The 14796-nt window shown below is 44.1% G+C and overlaps 1 protein-coding gene across 1 annotated transcript in view; it reads left to right on the top strand.

The window, feature by feature from the left end:
• The window catches only part of LOC147033653 (fibulin-1-like), a 92316-nt gene extending 78412 nt beyond the window's left edge, over positions 1-13904 (top strand). The window contains 3 exon segments of the mRNA XM_085871738.1: positions 2661-2786; positions 11337-11460; positions 12804-13904. Of these exon segments, the coding sequence (XP_085727864.1) occupies positions 2661-2786; positions 11337-11460; positions 12804-13161 (608 nt within the window). The 3' untranslated portion in view covers positions 13162-13904.
• Positions 13905-14796: the final 892 nt, after the last annotated feature.

Below are 14796 nucleotides of genomic sequence, written 5' to 3'. Positions count from 1 at the left end.
AATTCTTAACCGATTTGGATGAAATTTTAACAGCTGATAGAAATCCACAGTGCAAAAAGATATGTGACTTTTGGTGATGTTCAAGATCAGGATCTTGATTCTGCATCACTTAATATTATCGCCCATTATAAACCAATGGGGAATTTTGTGACTTACACATGGCTATTTCTCAAACAGTTTTGCACTTATTATATTGAAACTTATACTGTCGATTTATGCATGTAATATTAACATGTGTACAGAGTTTGATCGAAATTGACCCAAGGTCAAGGTCAAGGTCAGGGTCACCCAAAACATGAAAAACACACATATAAAATACATATTTTTGTTTTACAACATATTTCAAACCTAATAACGGGATCGTAAAGCTGGTTGAAAAGCAATGTTCCTAGGTATTTTCAAATATTTTCTACGATCGGAATGAAGGCAACAAGCACCGATGATAAGTTGTTGAATGTCACTTGGTGGCTTTAAATGAGTTGTGAGAATTTTCAATCTGCTGCCGTTACCATGGCAACGCACGCCTGATAATTTTTATTTGTGACGTCGCCTCATCTATCTATAATTCCAGCAGTGTGTGTGTGTGTGTGTGTGTGTGTGTGTGTGTGTGTGTGTGTGTGTGTGTGTGTGTGTATGTATGTATGTGTGTATGTATGTATGTGTGTGTGTCTGCTGTTTCTCAACAACCACTGGTCCGATGTAATTGAAACTTGCCAGATATATTGCTGGGGACCCGAGGATGTGCCTTTTCAAGGTTTCATATTAATCGGACAAGAGCTTCCCAAGTTATGGCTATTTATTTACCAAACCAATGACAAGACACGTTGTTGCGTGGGCGTGGCCGATGGGGAAGGGAAGCTCAGCTGTGTTCCCCAATACGGGTTACAACGTACGGGCTTCCGGATAGTGATGAGTTCGTGTATTCTAATAATTTCTCGATTTCTTATGCGCATTTATAGATAAACACAATGTCCCAAGTTATGCTCGTTTTCATATTAGACGGTGCATAAATTTCAGTAACATCAGAGTGCTGGTGTGCTCCGAACCAGGAAGTAAATTTTTTTTTCTCTCTTCTCTTCTCTTTTTGTTTTTCCTTGCGACGACATTGCGAAAAGGTAAAATACGTTGGCACTAATTGAATAATTGGCCATTAAAACTTAAATTGCGAATCATCGTAACTGTGATATGCGAACTTCCGCGCCACGCACGTACGGGCACGCGAGAGCGAAGAAACGGCCTGTGTGGTTGTTTCTTGCTCGCGGTTGGAATATTTATTTATTCTTTTTTTGTTGTTGTTTTTTTTTTTTTACGGGCACGTACTTGTTTTATTAATGTACGAACAAATAAACACCACACATTTCATGACATTACAGCGTGGACCACCACACGGAAAGGTCAACTAATTAGCCAAGTGTCGTGCTAAGCACGATTTTTCATTTCTCTGTTTGTCTGTTTGTCCGCACAGAACTTTGTGTTTTTCTCTGAAACCGCTTGTCGGATTTAGACCAAATTTTCACCATTGGTGCGACTACTCATGTAAAATGTTCTAATGATAATTATGACGTCATAGGTCATTTGGTGTGGCAGCCACATTGGAAAAACGGAAAAACTTTGGACCTCTATCTCTGAAACCGCACCAAGGAAAAAATTGAAACTTGGCACATCGCAAGTACTCCTCATGGGGATGTGATTTTTATGACGTCATAGGTGCCTTCATTATGACGTCATAATTGCATATGTTGAATGCCACATCCAACCAGTATAAACATTTTTGAGGGTCATCTCACAATAAAATGGTCCATAAATTTTTTTTGATTATGTCATCTGTCACGTGATTCGGCAGCCATATTGTTTAAAAAAATAAAATAACCTTCAAAAATCTTCTTCTCTGAAATGGCTGAACCAGTCATCACTGCCAGCATTTATAAAGTGGCAGTTCTAATTACGTCTCTTATTAATTACGTAACACACCAGTGCACAAACACCACACAAAATTCATCACACAAAACAACACAAACACCACACAAAACAAGTCCTGGAGGAGGGTCTGCAATCTCTGATTGCTCTTTTTCTTGTTTTATTCACTGCAACAGTTTGTTCAATTGAATAGTTCTCCGGTTTCAATCGAATAATTTGCAGTCGTCTTTGTTTACAATTCCCACACGATGGTTCAGACGTAGCAATCCTGCCTTTGAGTTGTCGAGTGTCGGTTTGAATCCAGACCCAGCTATAAACTCACCCTGGTGTTTCACAGGCATGGAGTTCCATCATACAGTGCATCGTCCCCCGAACGGACGTTAAGCCGGGTGTCCCGTCTGCTATCATTATTTGGTGGATGTCAGAGGTCCTGCAGTGTTCTGCAAGGAAGAGTAGGCGAGTTATCACCGGCACTCCGAACAAAATTACTAATTCCTGCCGGTCACATTTAGTTGAACGTCAGTCCTGGCCAACCGATTCGTGAAAGACGGGACAAAAACTTGTCCCAGCCGACCCAGCTCGAAAGTGGTTGAATTAGTAGTGGTGGAGGTAATGATGGTGGTAGTTGTGCCTGTAGTCTTTATTTATAAACAAAGAAACATGTATGGATGTATTTAAATGAACCTTCTCATCCTTTGTCATCCAGATTTTCCATGACACTCCAAATGTGTTCTTGTGTGCAGATATCGACGAGTGTGCGTTGCCAGGCAAACTCTGTTCTCATCGATGCATAAACGTGCAGGGAAGCTTTGAGTGTTCGTGCACTCATTCCGGGTACACTCTCACCTCGGACGGGCGCACCTGCCTGGGTAAGCTCACGGGGAGGCGGTACTCCTCAACTAGGTACCCCTCAATGCTTTTATTGCTCTCTTGGTGTGGGGGAAAAGCAGGGAAGATGGATTTGTGAACAATTCAAAGGACATGTGATGAGGGAAGAATATTCGTGATGGGACATTTTAACTTTCCAGGGATAGATTGGGTCCGAACCGGGGATTGGCAGAACAGATGAGGATTACCGAGATCGAGTCGGACAGGATTCCTTATTAAAACCAGTTTGAAGAAAAACCCGCTTGGGGAGTGTGGTGTTCATGATATTTTAAAGTAATTATCCCAGTGGTGGAGGTTGGAGAACATATCATCACATCTGAGGAAGGATATCGCTGTCATAGAGGGGGTCCAACATAGAGCCACTATGTCGATTCTGGACCAAGCTGGACTAGTGCAAAATAATTTTTCTTCAGGATGGATAGTGAAAGCACAAGGGGTAACAGTTTCAGGGGAAAAAGAGGAAAGTTGGGACAACATTGATGCAGGGGTGTGTCACTCAGATAGGGGTTACCTCTACCACCGAAGGTGGACGGAGTAATGTGTTCATTTCTGTCTGTCCGTTTGTTTGTTTGTCTTTCTGTGAGCAGGATATGTCAAAAAGATCTGGACGGATTCGAAATTTTGTGAGACAGGTTTGGTGTGTAACAAGGACGAACTGATTCGATTTTGATGAAGATCCGGATCCGGATCCTGATCAGACTCCTAGAATTTTTTAGGTGATTCTTCACCATTGAGAGATATGGCTAAAAATGATATATAGCATCATATGTCAAAAAATTGTGGACGGATTCGGACGAAACTTGTACACATTGGGTGTCTGACAAGGAAGAATTGATTCAATGTTGGTGAAGATCCGGATCCGGATCTGATAATTTTTTCAGTGATTCTTCATCATTGAGAGACAGAGCGAAAACTATGTATAGCACTATATCTCGAAAAGTTATGGATGGATCTGGACGAAACTTGTTTGACATCTTGGGGGTGTGACAAAGACGAAGAAGACTCAATTTTGGTGAACATCCGAATCCGGATCTGGATACGAAAGTAATTTAATTTTTAAAGTGATTCTTCACCATTGAGAGATAAGTCCAAAAATGATTATATATATATATATATATATATATATATATATATATATATATATATATATATATATATATATATATATATATATAAATATATATATATATATATATATATATATCTTCTTCTTTCGGCTGCTCCCGTTAAGGGTCGCCACAGCAGATCATCCGTATGATCCGCATAGTGATTTGGCACATGTTTTACGCCGGATGCCCTTCCTGACGCAACCCTGGTCGCCTCTTACGACACAGGGATAATATATATATATATATATATATATATATATATATCAAAAAATGTATTTATTGGGCCCGATATGTTGTCGTGGATCAGGCATTACGTGGAAGAGGGATGCGCTCTTCCGAGAGTCCTTCTAGTTTATTTATATTTTCATTTATGGATGTTGTCTGATGGTTCTGTGATTTTTTTTTCCTGGTTTATTGGCTTCATTGTCCGTCAGCACACAAACTTACCATGTTCCTCCTTTGTATTGTGTTGCTCACCTGCATTTATTCCAAAAAATTAATTCATTTATTTATATTTTCCTTTATGGATGTTGTCTGACAATTCTGTGAGTTTTTTCTCGGTGTACCGGCTTCAATATCAATCAGCATGCAAAATTTCACTTTCTCTGTCATCCAGAAGGTTCCGATCTTTAATATCAGTCAGTGCGTCAGTCAGTGGTTAGAAAGATACACACTCATGAGCCAAACCATTATGACTACCTGCCTAACATGCTGTTGGTCCTCCGTGTGCCGCCAAAACAGCCCCAACCCGCCTAGGCATGGACTCTACAAGACCCCTGAAGGTGTCCTGTGGTATCTAGCACTAAAACATTAGCAGCAGATCCTTCAAGTCCTGTAAGTTGCGATGTTGAGCCACCGTGGACCGGACTTGTCGGTCCAGCACATCCCACAGATGCTCAATCGGATTGAGATCTGGAGAATTTGGAGGCCCGGGCAACATCCTGAACACTTCATCATGTTCCTCAAACCATTCCCGAACAATGTGTACAGTGTGGCAGGGCGCATTATCCTGCTGAATGAGGCCACTGCCATCAAGGAATATCATTGCCATGAAGGGGTGTACCTGGTCTGCAATGATGTTTAGGTTGGTGACACGTGTCAAATTGACATCCACATGAATGGCCGGACCCAGGGTTTCCCAGCAGAACATTGCCCAGAGCATCACACTCCTTCCACCGGCTTGTCGTCTTCCCACAGTGCATCCTGGTGCCATCACTTCCCCAGGTAAACGGCGCAAATGTACACGGCCATTCACGTGATCTAAAAGAAAACGGGACTCATCAGACCAGGCGACCTCCTTCCACTGCTCCAAGTGCAGTTCTGACGCTCGCGTGCCCATTGTAGGTGCTTTCGACGGTGGACAGAGGTCATCATGGGCACTCTGACCGGTCAGCGGCTACGCAGCCCCATACTCAGTAAGGTGCAATGCACTGTGGATTGTGACACATTCCTCCTGTGACCACCATTAAAATTTTCTGTGACTTTTTCCACAGTAGAAACTCTGTCGGTTCAGACCAGGCGGGATAGCCTTCGTTGTCCTCGCGCATCAATGAGCCTTGTGTGCCCAACACCCTGTCGCCGGTTTGTGGTTTGTCCCTCCTCGGACCACTGTCGTTAGGTACTCACCACTGCTGACCGGGAGCACCCTACAAGCCTTGCCGTTTCAGAGATCATCTGACCAAGTCATCTGGCCATAATAATTTGGCCCTTGTCAAAATCGCTCAGGTCTTTACTCCTGCCCATTTCTCCTGCATCCAACACATCAACTTCAAGAACTGACTGTTCACTTGCTGCCTAATATATTCCACAGACACACAAACAATATATTTACACACACACACACACATTCCAGAATGTACACACATATATCTCCTGTATGAGCGCTTGTGAGTGGACCATTGTGACCGAGGCCTGTTCTAAGCTCTGTTGTGGTTGTATACACACACACACACACACACACACACACACACACACACACACACACACACACACACACACACACACACACACACACACACACACACACACACACACACACACACACGTGCGCAAATGTACAAACAAATAAAGTACTGTCAGACCCCGCTATTCATGTGGGATAAGTTCCTGGAAAATGTTGCGACTCGCGAATCTGCAAATAGTGGGGCATTGTTTCAATGGAAAAAGGGGAGGCAGTTCCCAGCGGTTAGTAATTCATGAGGGAAAAACAAAAACCGCATGAAAAACTGTGAATACGCTCGGAAAAAAGACCCGCGAAAAGATAAAAAAAAAAAAACCCACAATAATTGGGAGGAGGTATATAGCCAGGACCATATATAGTGGGAGGAGGTAAGCATGAGGAGAGGGGAAGGGAAGACATATGTGTGGTGGAGTGTTAATTACGATTCATACTTTCTCATCAAAATTAATGAAAAAAAGGACACACTGATGGGGTGACACACAATGACATTTATGAAGCAACCAAGAAGGCCTACACAAGGTAAGCACACTGCTTTTGACATTTGCACGTGGTACATGCTTGGGAGCTTCATTGGTGTGCCTTGTTGTCTGCACTGTCGCTGATGATTTGCCAATATGAGATGAAACCAGTCCGGAACGTGGGTGGGGGGGGGATTGGGGGTGAATACTTCTGCATGCCACTGTATCCTTGTTTAACGTTGTAGTTTACTCTTTTGAAAAGTGCGACTTGAAGCGAATCCAATTTGCCCAGAACGATTGATGCAAATGGGGGCGGGGGTGGGGGGGGTTAGGTTCGGGGGATAAAATTTTATCGTCAGATAAAAGACATTATTTTAATATAGAGGATAAGTTTTAAATAATTTTAAACAAACAATTAAATATCATCATCTCCAGTTGCTTTTTTCTCATCTCTCGTTGCTTCAAATCTTCATTCGTTCAGATCTTCAACGTGTGATTGTAGAGGTTTGTGACGTCAGCTTCTTCCACCTCATAAAAACCCGCTTTATTGGCCAAGCTGAGGATAACTTTCTTATTAAAACGAGTAAAACCGTTCGTTTGGTACTAAATTACAGGTAAAATGACTTTATAATGGAACGGTGAACGACTTTAAATGAGTGTTTTCTCAATACATAAGCGACTTTATAACGAAGGAATGTTAACCGGGATGACGTGAAGCCAGGACTTTCTGTGCATTTTTTTAATCAACCAATTAAGTTGATAAAACTGATTGATGAATTTGTGTGTTGTTGATGTGGTGCAGGCACGGGTGGGCCAAATGTCGTCCTCCATAACCACTCTATTAAGGCGCTTCTGGAGCCCCATAATTAAAAAAAAAATTGCATTAAAGTTCTGTCTACCCTCAGTTTGTTCCACTTCCTAATTAGACTACTCGTACAAAATTTGGTTGAAATCAAATATTGTCTCAGGGGTCCACGAGCCAATCAAAATTTTATCGCAAGTTTATTATTTTATGCAAAAGGCAGCTATATTTATATTATGCAACGAGTTACTCTGAAAAATAATAGCTCCTGTTTAATCATTCTGCATATTTGCCCTATTTAAGGTTACGTTTAATCATCTCACTGTTCATATCCACAAAATTAAGCATGAGGCAGCTATTTGATAGATATTGACATAATTAAAAAATAGCTGCCTTATGTTTTATAAAATACATTGGAGCTTATATTATAAATTGGCTACCATTTCTATATTTGAGTCGTAGAAACCGAACAAAAGGCAGTGCTAGTCAAAAAATGACTTCATTTTTAAAATATTGAGAGAACCAGTAACATGTATTAAAGCACTTCAATAATGAACAAATTGAAAATCCACAGTTTGAATATCGGTACCTCGTAATGCATTAGTTCACAGTTCATATCAAAGTTCACTGCATTTATCACAGTTCACAGTTCACTGCATTTTTCCAGCAAGTACCTTGTCACTAGATCCGAATGATGCGGTACGATCTATCTTCATTGATTGAAGAAATTGAAGATCTTGATTTTTTTTTTATCAACTTCTCAGCATTTGGTGGCCCTAATTGAAAGGTCTTATTATGTTGTGTCCATTTGTTTGAGCTTAACAAGAGTAGCCTGTGTTGTTCTGCGTGCAACTGGTCTGGCCCTGATTTTTGCATTTTCATCAAACAGTTTTATCATCTTCTGACAATCCTTGATCTCAGAAATTACTGGAATGTTTGCTTTTCCATAAAATGGAAGAACTTTGGCAAGAACAATTTTTGCAGCTTCAGTTCTAGTTCGGGATTCTGAGACTCCCTTCTGAAGGTGATACAACAAACAGCGAAGTACTTGGCGACATGTAGGTAAACGTGAACCTGTCATTTCTGCATGTGAAGCTGTAATTCCACTTCCAAGATCAAATATTTCAGCTGTTTTACGTGTCACCTTTGCAGCAGATGAAGGTGTGCTAGATCGTTTTGATGGTGGAGTTGACGGTGCTTGACTTCCAGTTGATTGTTCATCCATTTTCAGCTGTGTAAAACTTTATTTCACAATAGGAAAATGAAAACGACAAGGGTCACAAGATGCAAGAGCAGGGATGAAAATGATAAATAATCCCCATTCACTTCAACACAATAAGGCTTGCGGACAGTCCCTATCACTAAAAATAGACAGGAGAATTTCCACAATCATGCAATTAGATATTCCCCTTGTCAAGCCTTTGGAAATATACTTTCCAGCACACTAAAACAGACTTGACTTAATCTTTCACAGAATTGGAAGAGAAACCAAATATCATCAATTGCCGATTTGTATGGGAAAGCACCAACTGTAAAACCACATGTATTTCTATGAAATACACAAAAACTTGTAAAAAATATTCCGTATATGACAGCTATTGTTGTGCACATATTTAAACTCCAAAAAAGTTGCCGTATGTTGTTTTAAACATATTATCTGAACAAAAAGGACTCACGAGAACATAGCACTAATATGTACAATGAACACTTAAGGTCGCTAATATATTGTTACGGCTGTGGAAATTCGTATTACACCATAAAGGGTCCTCAGGTGAGATATATCGGTAAGTTCATGTGCAGTTAGTCCAAACCTGTTGTTTAGAGGGAATATGTGTGATTCATCCGGGCTGCGACGCTTTGAGTTAGCCATTTTTCTTTCTGCATTCTTATTTTGGACCATTAAGGCGCCAACAACTCAAACACCACCACCTTTGCTTCTTTACCTCCACAACTCCATCCCGCAAACATCGCTTCACCGCCATTCCCAAACGATTCCTGCCAACCACCAAACCACCACAGCAAACCCCTCCACCACCTTCGCCTTTCTCCTTCCACAACCATCGACCCCACACCACCAGTCAACACCAAACGTCGTGCTGTCCAGGGCCTGTTCGGTAATTGATGCCGAACGCGTCAATCCGCGGGTACAAATGCGTTCCTCTCAGGGAGAAATTCGGATCAGGAAGGGTTCACGCCCCTTTTTCTCCGTCCAATGGGCGAGCGTCGAACGGTATGGCCCTGCCTCCGAGCGCGATGAATGTGGATTCTTCACCGGAGAGAATTCGGATCAAATGAGGCTCACGCCCCTTTTTTGCCACACCAATGGCTGAACAGAGGGTGGCGTGGCCCCGTCTCCAATCGCGTTTTGATCCTAAAATCTGCATACAGGCTCCTCCTCCGGTCTATAAAGACGCGAGCACAAGGTGACTCGTGCGGTTCGGGTCGAGTGAAGACGGAGGTCGTCGTCGAGGTTGGAGTGTTGTAGTGTGGTGTCGTCTCGTCGCTGGGCTCGTCTCGTCGTTGGAATCGACCCTCCTTCACTCTCACAAGCGACCAAGCCAGCCAGCCATTCCCCTCGCTCGACCCTGAGCATCAACAATTTCCCTCCCCCCCCCATCCGCGCTGAGATAGTGCCGGTGGCCCCGTTTATTCCCCACCCTAATCGTGGTGCCGACCCAACCGTGCTGGCGCGGAGCACGCCGGAGAGGGCTCACCGACCATGCCAGGGGCACGGAGTCGGGGCGCAGCTGCGCGGACATTGAGGCTTGCCCGCCATCGCGTCACGAGGACGCGGGTAAGACCTTGGCGGTCTCGTGGACCTGGCCGCTCCTCCAGGTTCCGTGCACATTTGGTCCACGGACCCCGTCTACCTCCCTGCCTATGGGGAGGTCTTTTCTTTGCTTTTGAATGAATGCTGTGGCGCCGTCCGACAAGTATAATTCTTTAAGTGTTGTAAATAATTATAGTCGGTAGTAGTGCTTTTGCTTTTGTTGCATTTTGTCTTGACTGTTATATGTGTGTTACTGTATGGCTGTGAATATGTGCTTGTGTGCGTGAAATAAATGTGCATTGTGTGAACATTGTTTCCTGTTTCGTTCATTGTGTTTGTGTTCATTGTGTGAAATAAATGTGCATTGTATTTCCCGTTTCGTTGCGTCCTTTTTTTCCCCCTTATTGAAAGCTCCATCTTGCATCACGTAAGGGATTGATAGTGGGCTTAAAACACCCGGTAAATAATCTGAACGGTCGAGGTCGACGATAACTCCGCTCGGTTATTCCTGCAGCACGGAACGAACCGCTTAAGCGGTTCGTGTCCGGAGTCAACCTACGGCATGGTACAACTCCTCGGTACGCTACTCGCGCGAGTACTTAGGTATATCGACATTCGGCGATTCACCCTATTTTGCGCGGGTAGAATGCGGACTGGGTTGTGGTGAGGTTAAACCCCCACCCGTGGCTAGCTCCTTGGCGGTAGTTCCAAGAGGGTCACGACTGAATTGTCCGTTCCGGTGGGCGACGTGTCGCGATTTGAGTTACGTGGCGATCGCACGCTGGAGGGCCAGAATTCGCAACAATATGTTACATTCATTAATGGATCCTATTTGAATAACTGCTGTATGCACATAGTAGAGGACATCGCCCTCCAACTTCAGGCTACCGATGGACCCCCTAAACAACTTCCGATTTAATTTAAATTTAACAGAGGTTATTATTTTCACTAATGGAACATTTTAAGACTAGGTAGAAGTTAATTGCTTACTATGAGGACTCCAGAAGCACCCTACCCTCTATATGCCTGGTGTTGGCTTAATGGTTAGGGTGGTGAGCTTGGGATCCCAGGGTCCTGAGTTCAAATTCCACTCGGCTATTGAATTAATACCAGGTGGGGTTGACTCTGCCCGTCATCCTTCCGAGGTCGGTAAAATGAGTGCCAGCTTGCTGGTATCCTGCATCGGAGTGGCGACCTGTTCATGATTGTGTTCAATAGCCAAGGAGACTGTTTAGGTAGCACCAATGCTCTGCACAGAGTACAGTCCCGATGGATGGATGGATGGATGGATGGATGGATGGATGGGTAACCCCCTATAAACCCCCCCCCCCAATGTTCCTTGTATATTTCCGTAAACGGCACGGTGTCTTCCTCACCAACAAAAGCTCTGCCCTGAGAGTCACTGACCACATGCTCCAACCTCCTCCCGTAGATGTCGATGAATGCCAGACCAGATCGATCAACTGTTCGTCTGGATCAAGTTGCTTCAACATACCGGGAGAGTACCGCTGTCTCTCGTATCTGTGTCCACGGAACTACAGACATTCTTCACCCACGTGAGACATTTTCCTGTGAAACACTTGAGCCGAGCTAATTAAAAATTTTGAACACGTTTGATGAGAATGTGTTGCATACTTCGTTACTTATTCCTTCCTTGATTCATTCCTCCACTGAATCCAATGTTAATGGACACTGTGACCTTACTTTACACCCCCCCACCCCATTTTAGGCTGTTTATATATTACGTACTCAACGTTGTTAAAATAAAACCTTTAACTGCTCACTTCCCTTCCCCTGAACACCTGTACAGTGAACTTGTTCACAGTCAGGTGCAGACATGAACCCCTTAACTTAGGGAAGGAATTTGGAATTTGTTCGGGATGCCGGCAATAACTCACCTACTCTTCGTGGAGTCACGAAGAGACAACCAACTCACGTCGCATCGTGGAGCATGTTGTCTCGTTGGAAATGTCGAGCCGGCTGTCCTTTGAGGGTTTACTTGTTTAAAGGGAACTTATCTGCTTCGGACACGATTTCCATCATGAGTTTACAATGTTAGACTCCTCTCTCCGTTGCTGTCACTCCCCTCTTCAGAGTGTTCGGCCATGCGATGTTGTTTCGTATGCGTCCTGAGGCTGCTGGTTGCGTCATCTTCTGGAAAGCACGGCTGTGCCGCTGATGCAGTGCCCCAATTACCCCCTTCGAGATGGGATTTGTGGACGTGTGTCTCATATCCGGCCTTTTCCCCCGATAACAATCTAATCTCGCGTTGGGTTCATTCAATTGTCTCGTTCTTTCTCATTCGTTCCTTTTATTTCTTCTTTGCAGTGTTTACTTCAGTTGCTTCACAAAATTATTAAGGGGCTCCGTAAAGGGTAGATTTAGTCTTTGTAATATCGGAGTGTGTGGTCAAGGGGCTGAATGGTCTGAATGCACTCGTTCCGCAAACCCCCCATGAGATGGCGCCATTGCCAACTACTCCTCCTTGTCTGAAAGGATCGCAAATTTGGAATGAGAGACAGTGGAATAAATTTGAAGACCAAAAACAGCCATCCTGGTGCAGCACCAACAAGGGGTGCAGCATCTGGGAGCCGTCTTCCTTAGTGTGGCGACATAAAGCCTGCTGTCTCGTCTGCTTTTCGATTTTGAATGCTAAAAAGAACCCTTTATAGAAAACGGAAGTCCACTGTGTGCCGGTGCCCTTGCCAAAGGGCCTGCTTGCCTGTTTGTCGATGCTGAGTTGAGTGAATCGCAAGTATCTCAATGGAGTTTCAATGGTACGTTGGAGTTAATCGCAGGTGGATAAGGCTTAGGCAGGCTAGGCCGACGACCTAGTTCGACTGTGTCTACTTTTCCTTGTACCCTCACCCCCACCTCCCCGACCCCATTTCACCCCCAGTCGCTGTGAGCGGATATCGTGCAGCAACGTTGCAGAATGTTCCAACAGACCCGTCCGCATCACCTACTACCAACTCTCCTTCCCGACCAGCGTTGCCGTCCCCGCGAACATCTTCCGCATCGGGCCCTCGCCGGCCTATGCCGAGGACTCCATTGTGCTGTCGATTCTCGACGGAGACCCTCATGGGTACTTTTCCACCCAGAAGCTTAACAGCTACAGGGGCATCGTTTACTTGAAGCACGTGCTGGACAGGCCGCAAGATTTCCTGCTCAACATCGAGATGAAGCTCTTCCGCAAAGACACCATCACCACGTTCGGGGCACGAATCTACGTGTTTGTGACCGACGGTCGATTGTAAAACGTTCTTCCGTGATCAGTCCTGAACGACTCGGTGATCTCTTTATTACCCTCGCCAGAGGAGAGGGAATTGCATTTGGGTCCGTTTGTTTGTTTGTCTGTCTGTTTGTTTGTTTGTCCGCATAGAACTTTTGTGTTTTTCTCCGCAACCGTAGTCGCACAAATGGTGAAAATTTCGTCTCAATCCGACAAGCTCATGTCGAATGTTTTAATGATCATTAAGAAGTCATAAGTCATGTGGTGTGGCAGCCATATTGTAAAACACTTTGCACCTCTGTATCTCTTAAAATGCACCAAGAAAAAAATTGAAACTTGGCACATAGCAAGTACTCCTCATACGGAAAGAGTGTCATTTTTATGACGTCACGAGTGCCCTTGTTATGACGTCACAATTCCATATGTAGAACGCCACATCCGATCAGAATGAAAAATTTTCAAAAAAAAAAAAGAACCTTCAAAAATCTTCTCTGAACTGGCTGAACAGATCAAGGTGAAACTTTACATGTATGACCACCTGTCCGTGAGGAACAAAACGTTTACACATATATTATCATAGGTCACATGGTTTGGCCTCCTTATTTGATTTACCCAAAAACCCATAAAAAATACACTCAAAAGAAGTCCTGGCGAGGGTCTGTAATCTCTGATTGCTCTTCTTCTTGTTAATGATGTTTTATTTTCAATGCTGTTTGATCACCAGTCCAATTTTTATTCGCTTTTTACAATACAGTGTACCAAAACTCATGCAGAGTGTTTAAACACGTCTGGGGCTGTTTGTCAACGTTTCCTGAGGTTACATCTATTTTTTTTCACTTTCATACATTATCAACTCGCATTTGATTGCATGTTGGATAATTTAGTGAGCCCATGTGACGCTCGGAGGCAGGAAGGGCAACGGTGGTTATTTGGTATCAAGGCCACACCAGTGTTTGTGAGTTCACCTGCTGTGCATTCTTGCCCTGCAGCACCACCAGGCCATCACAGCAGTAAATTCCACAGAGAGAGTCTTCGTAGACTGTCCACCGTCCGTGGCACTTTCATGGTGACTCGTCCACCCGCTACTGGAAAAGCTCCACGGTATGTGCTGCCCCGGCATTCGCACAACCTCATTAACCCCACTACCACCAACAAAGCTCCGAAACCTAATAGAGGTCCAATCGATCATCCATCGACTCGACCGCCTTGAGACTGAAGCTTTCCTCAGTAAATCCCAGACGCCGGGAAATTTTGGCGAGTTCAGACGTTTGACAGTGGCACCTGCATTCTCTGCAAGCCAAGCGCAGACGAGCGCCATAGCCGCGGGCGACACGTGACCCGCCGTAGACTGCGCGTGGGGGGAGGGGCAGGAGAGGCGATGGGCTACGCCCTCTAAAAATGTTCCTCGTGTACGGTTTGTTCACTGAGGAACATGCTCTCACTGTCACGTGCTTATACAACAAACATGCAAAACGAATTGTATAGCTTCGGTTATTTTATGGTATTGTATTTGATTCACTGAATGAAGGCTTTTGTTCATGGAAGATATGGGGACTGGGGGAGGGGGGGTTAGGGGGTGGTTGGGTGAAGATGCAACTTCCAGTGTCGTTGCAGTTTGTGAAAGACAGAACTACTCACCGCTAAATGCAATGCCAACGGT

Source organism: Eptatretus burgeri, chromosome 2 (assembly GCF_056783735.1).
Source record: "Eptatretus burgeri isolate ZD-2024b chromosome 2, Ebu_testis_v1, whole genome shotgun sequence".
In the NCBI taxonomy this organism is placed as follows: Eukaryota; Metazoa; Chordata; class Myxini; order Myxiniformes; family Myxinidae; genus Eptatretus; species Eptatretus burgeri.
Note: the sequence above shows the minus strand (reverse complement) of the source record. Positions and strands in the feature narration are given on the sequence as shown.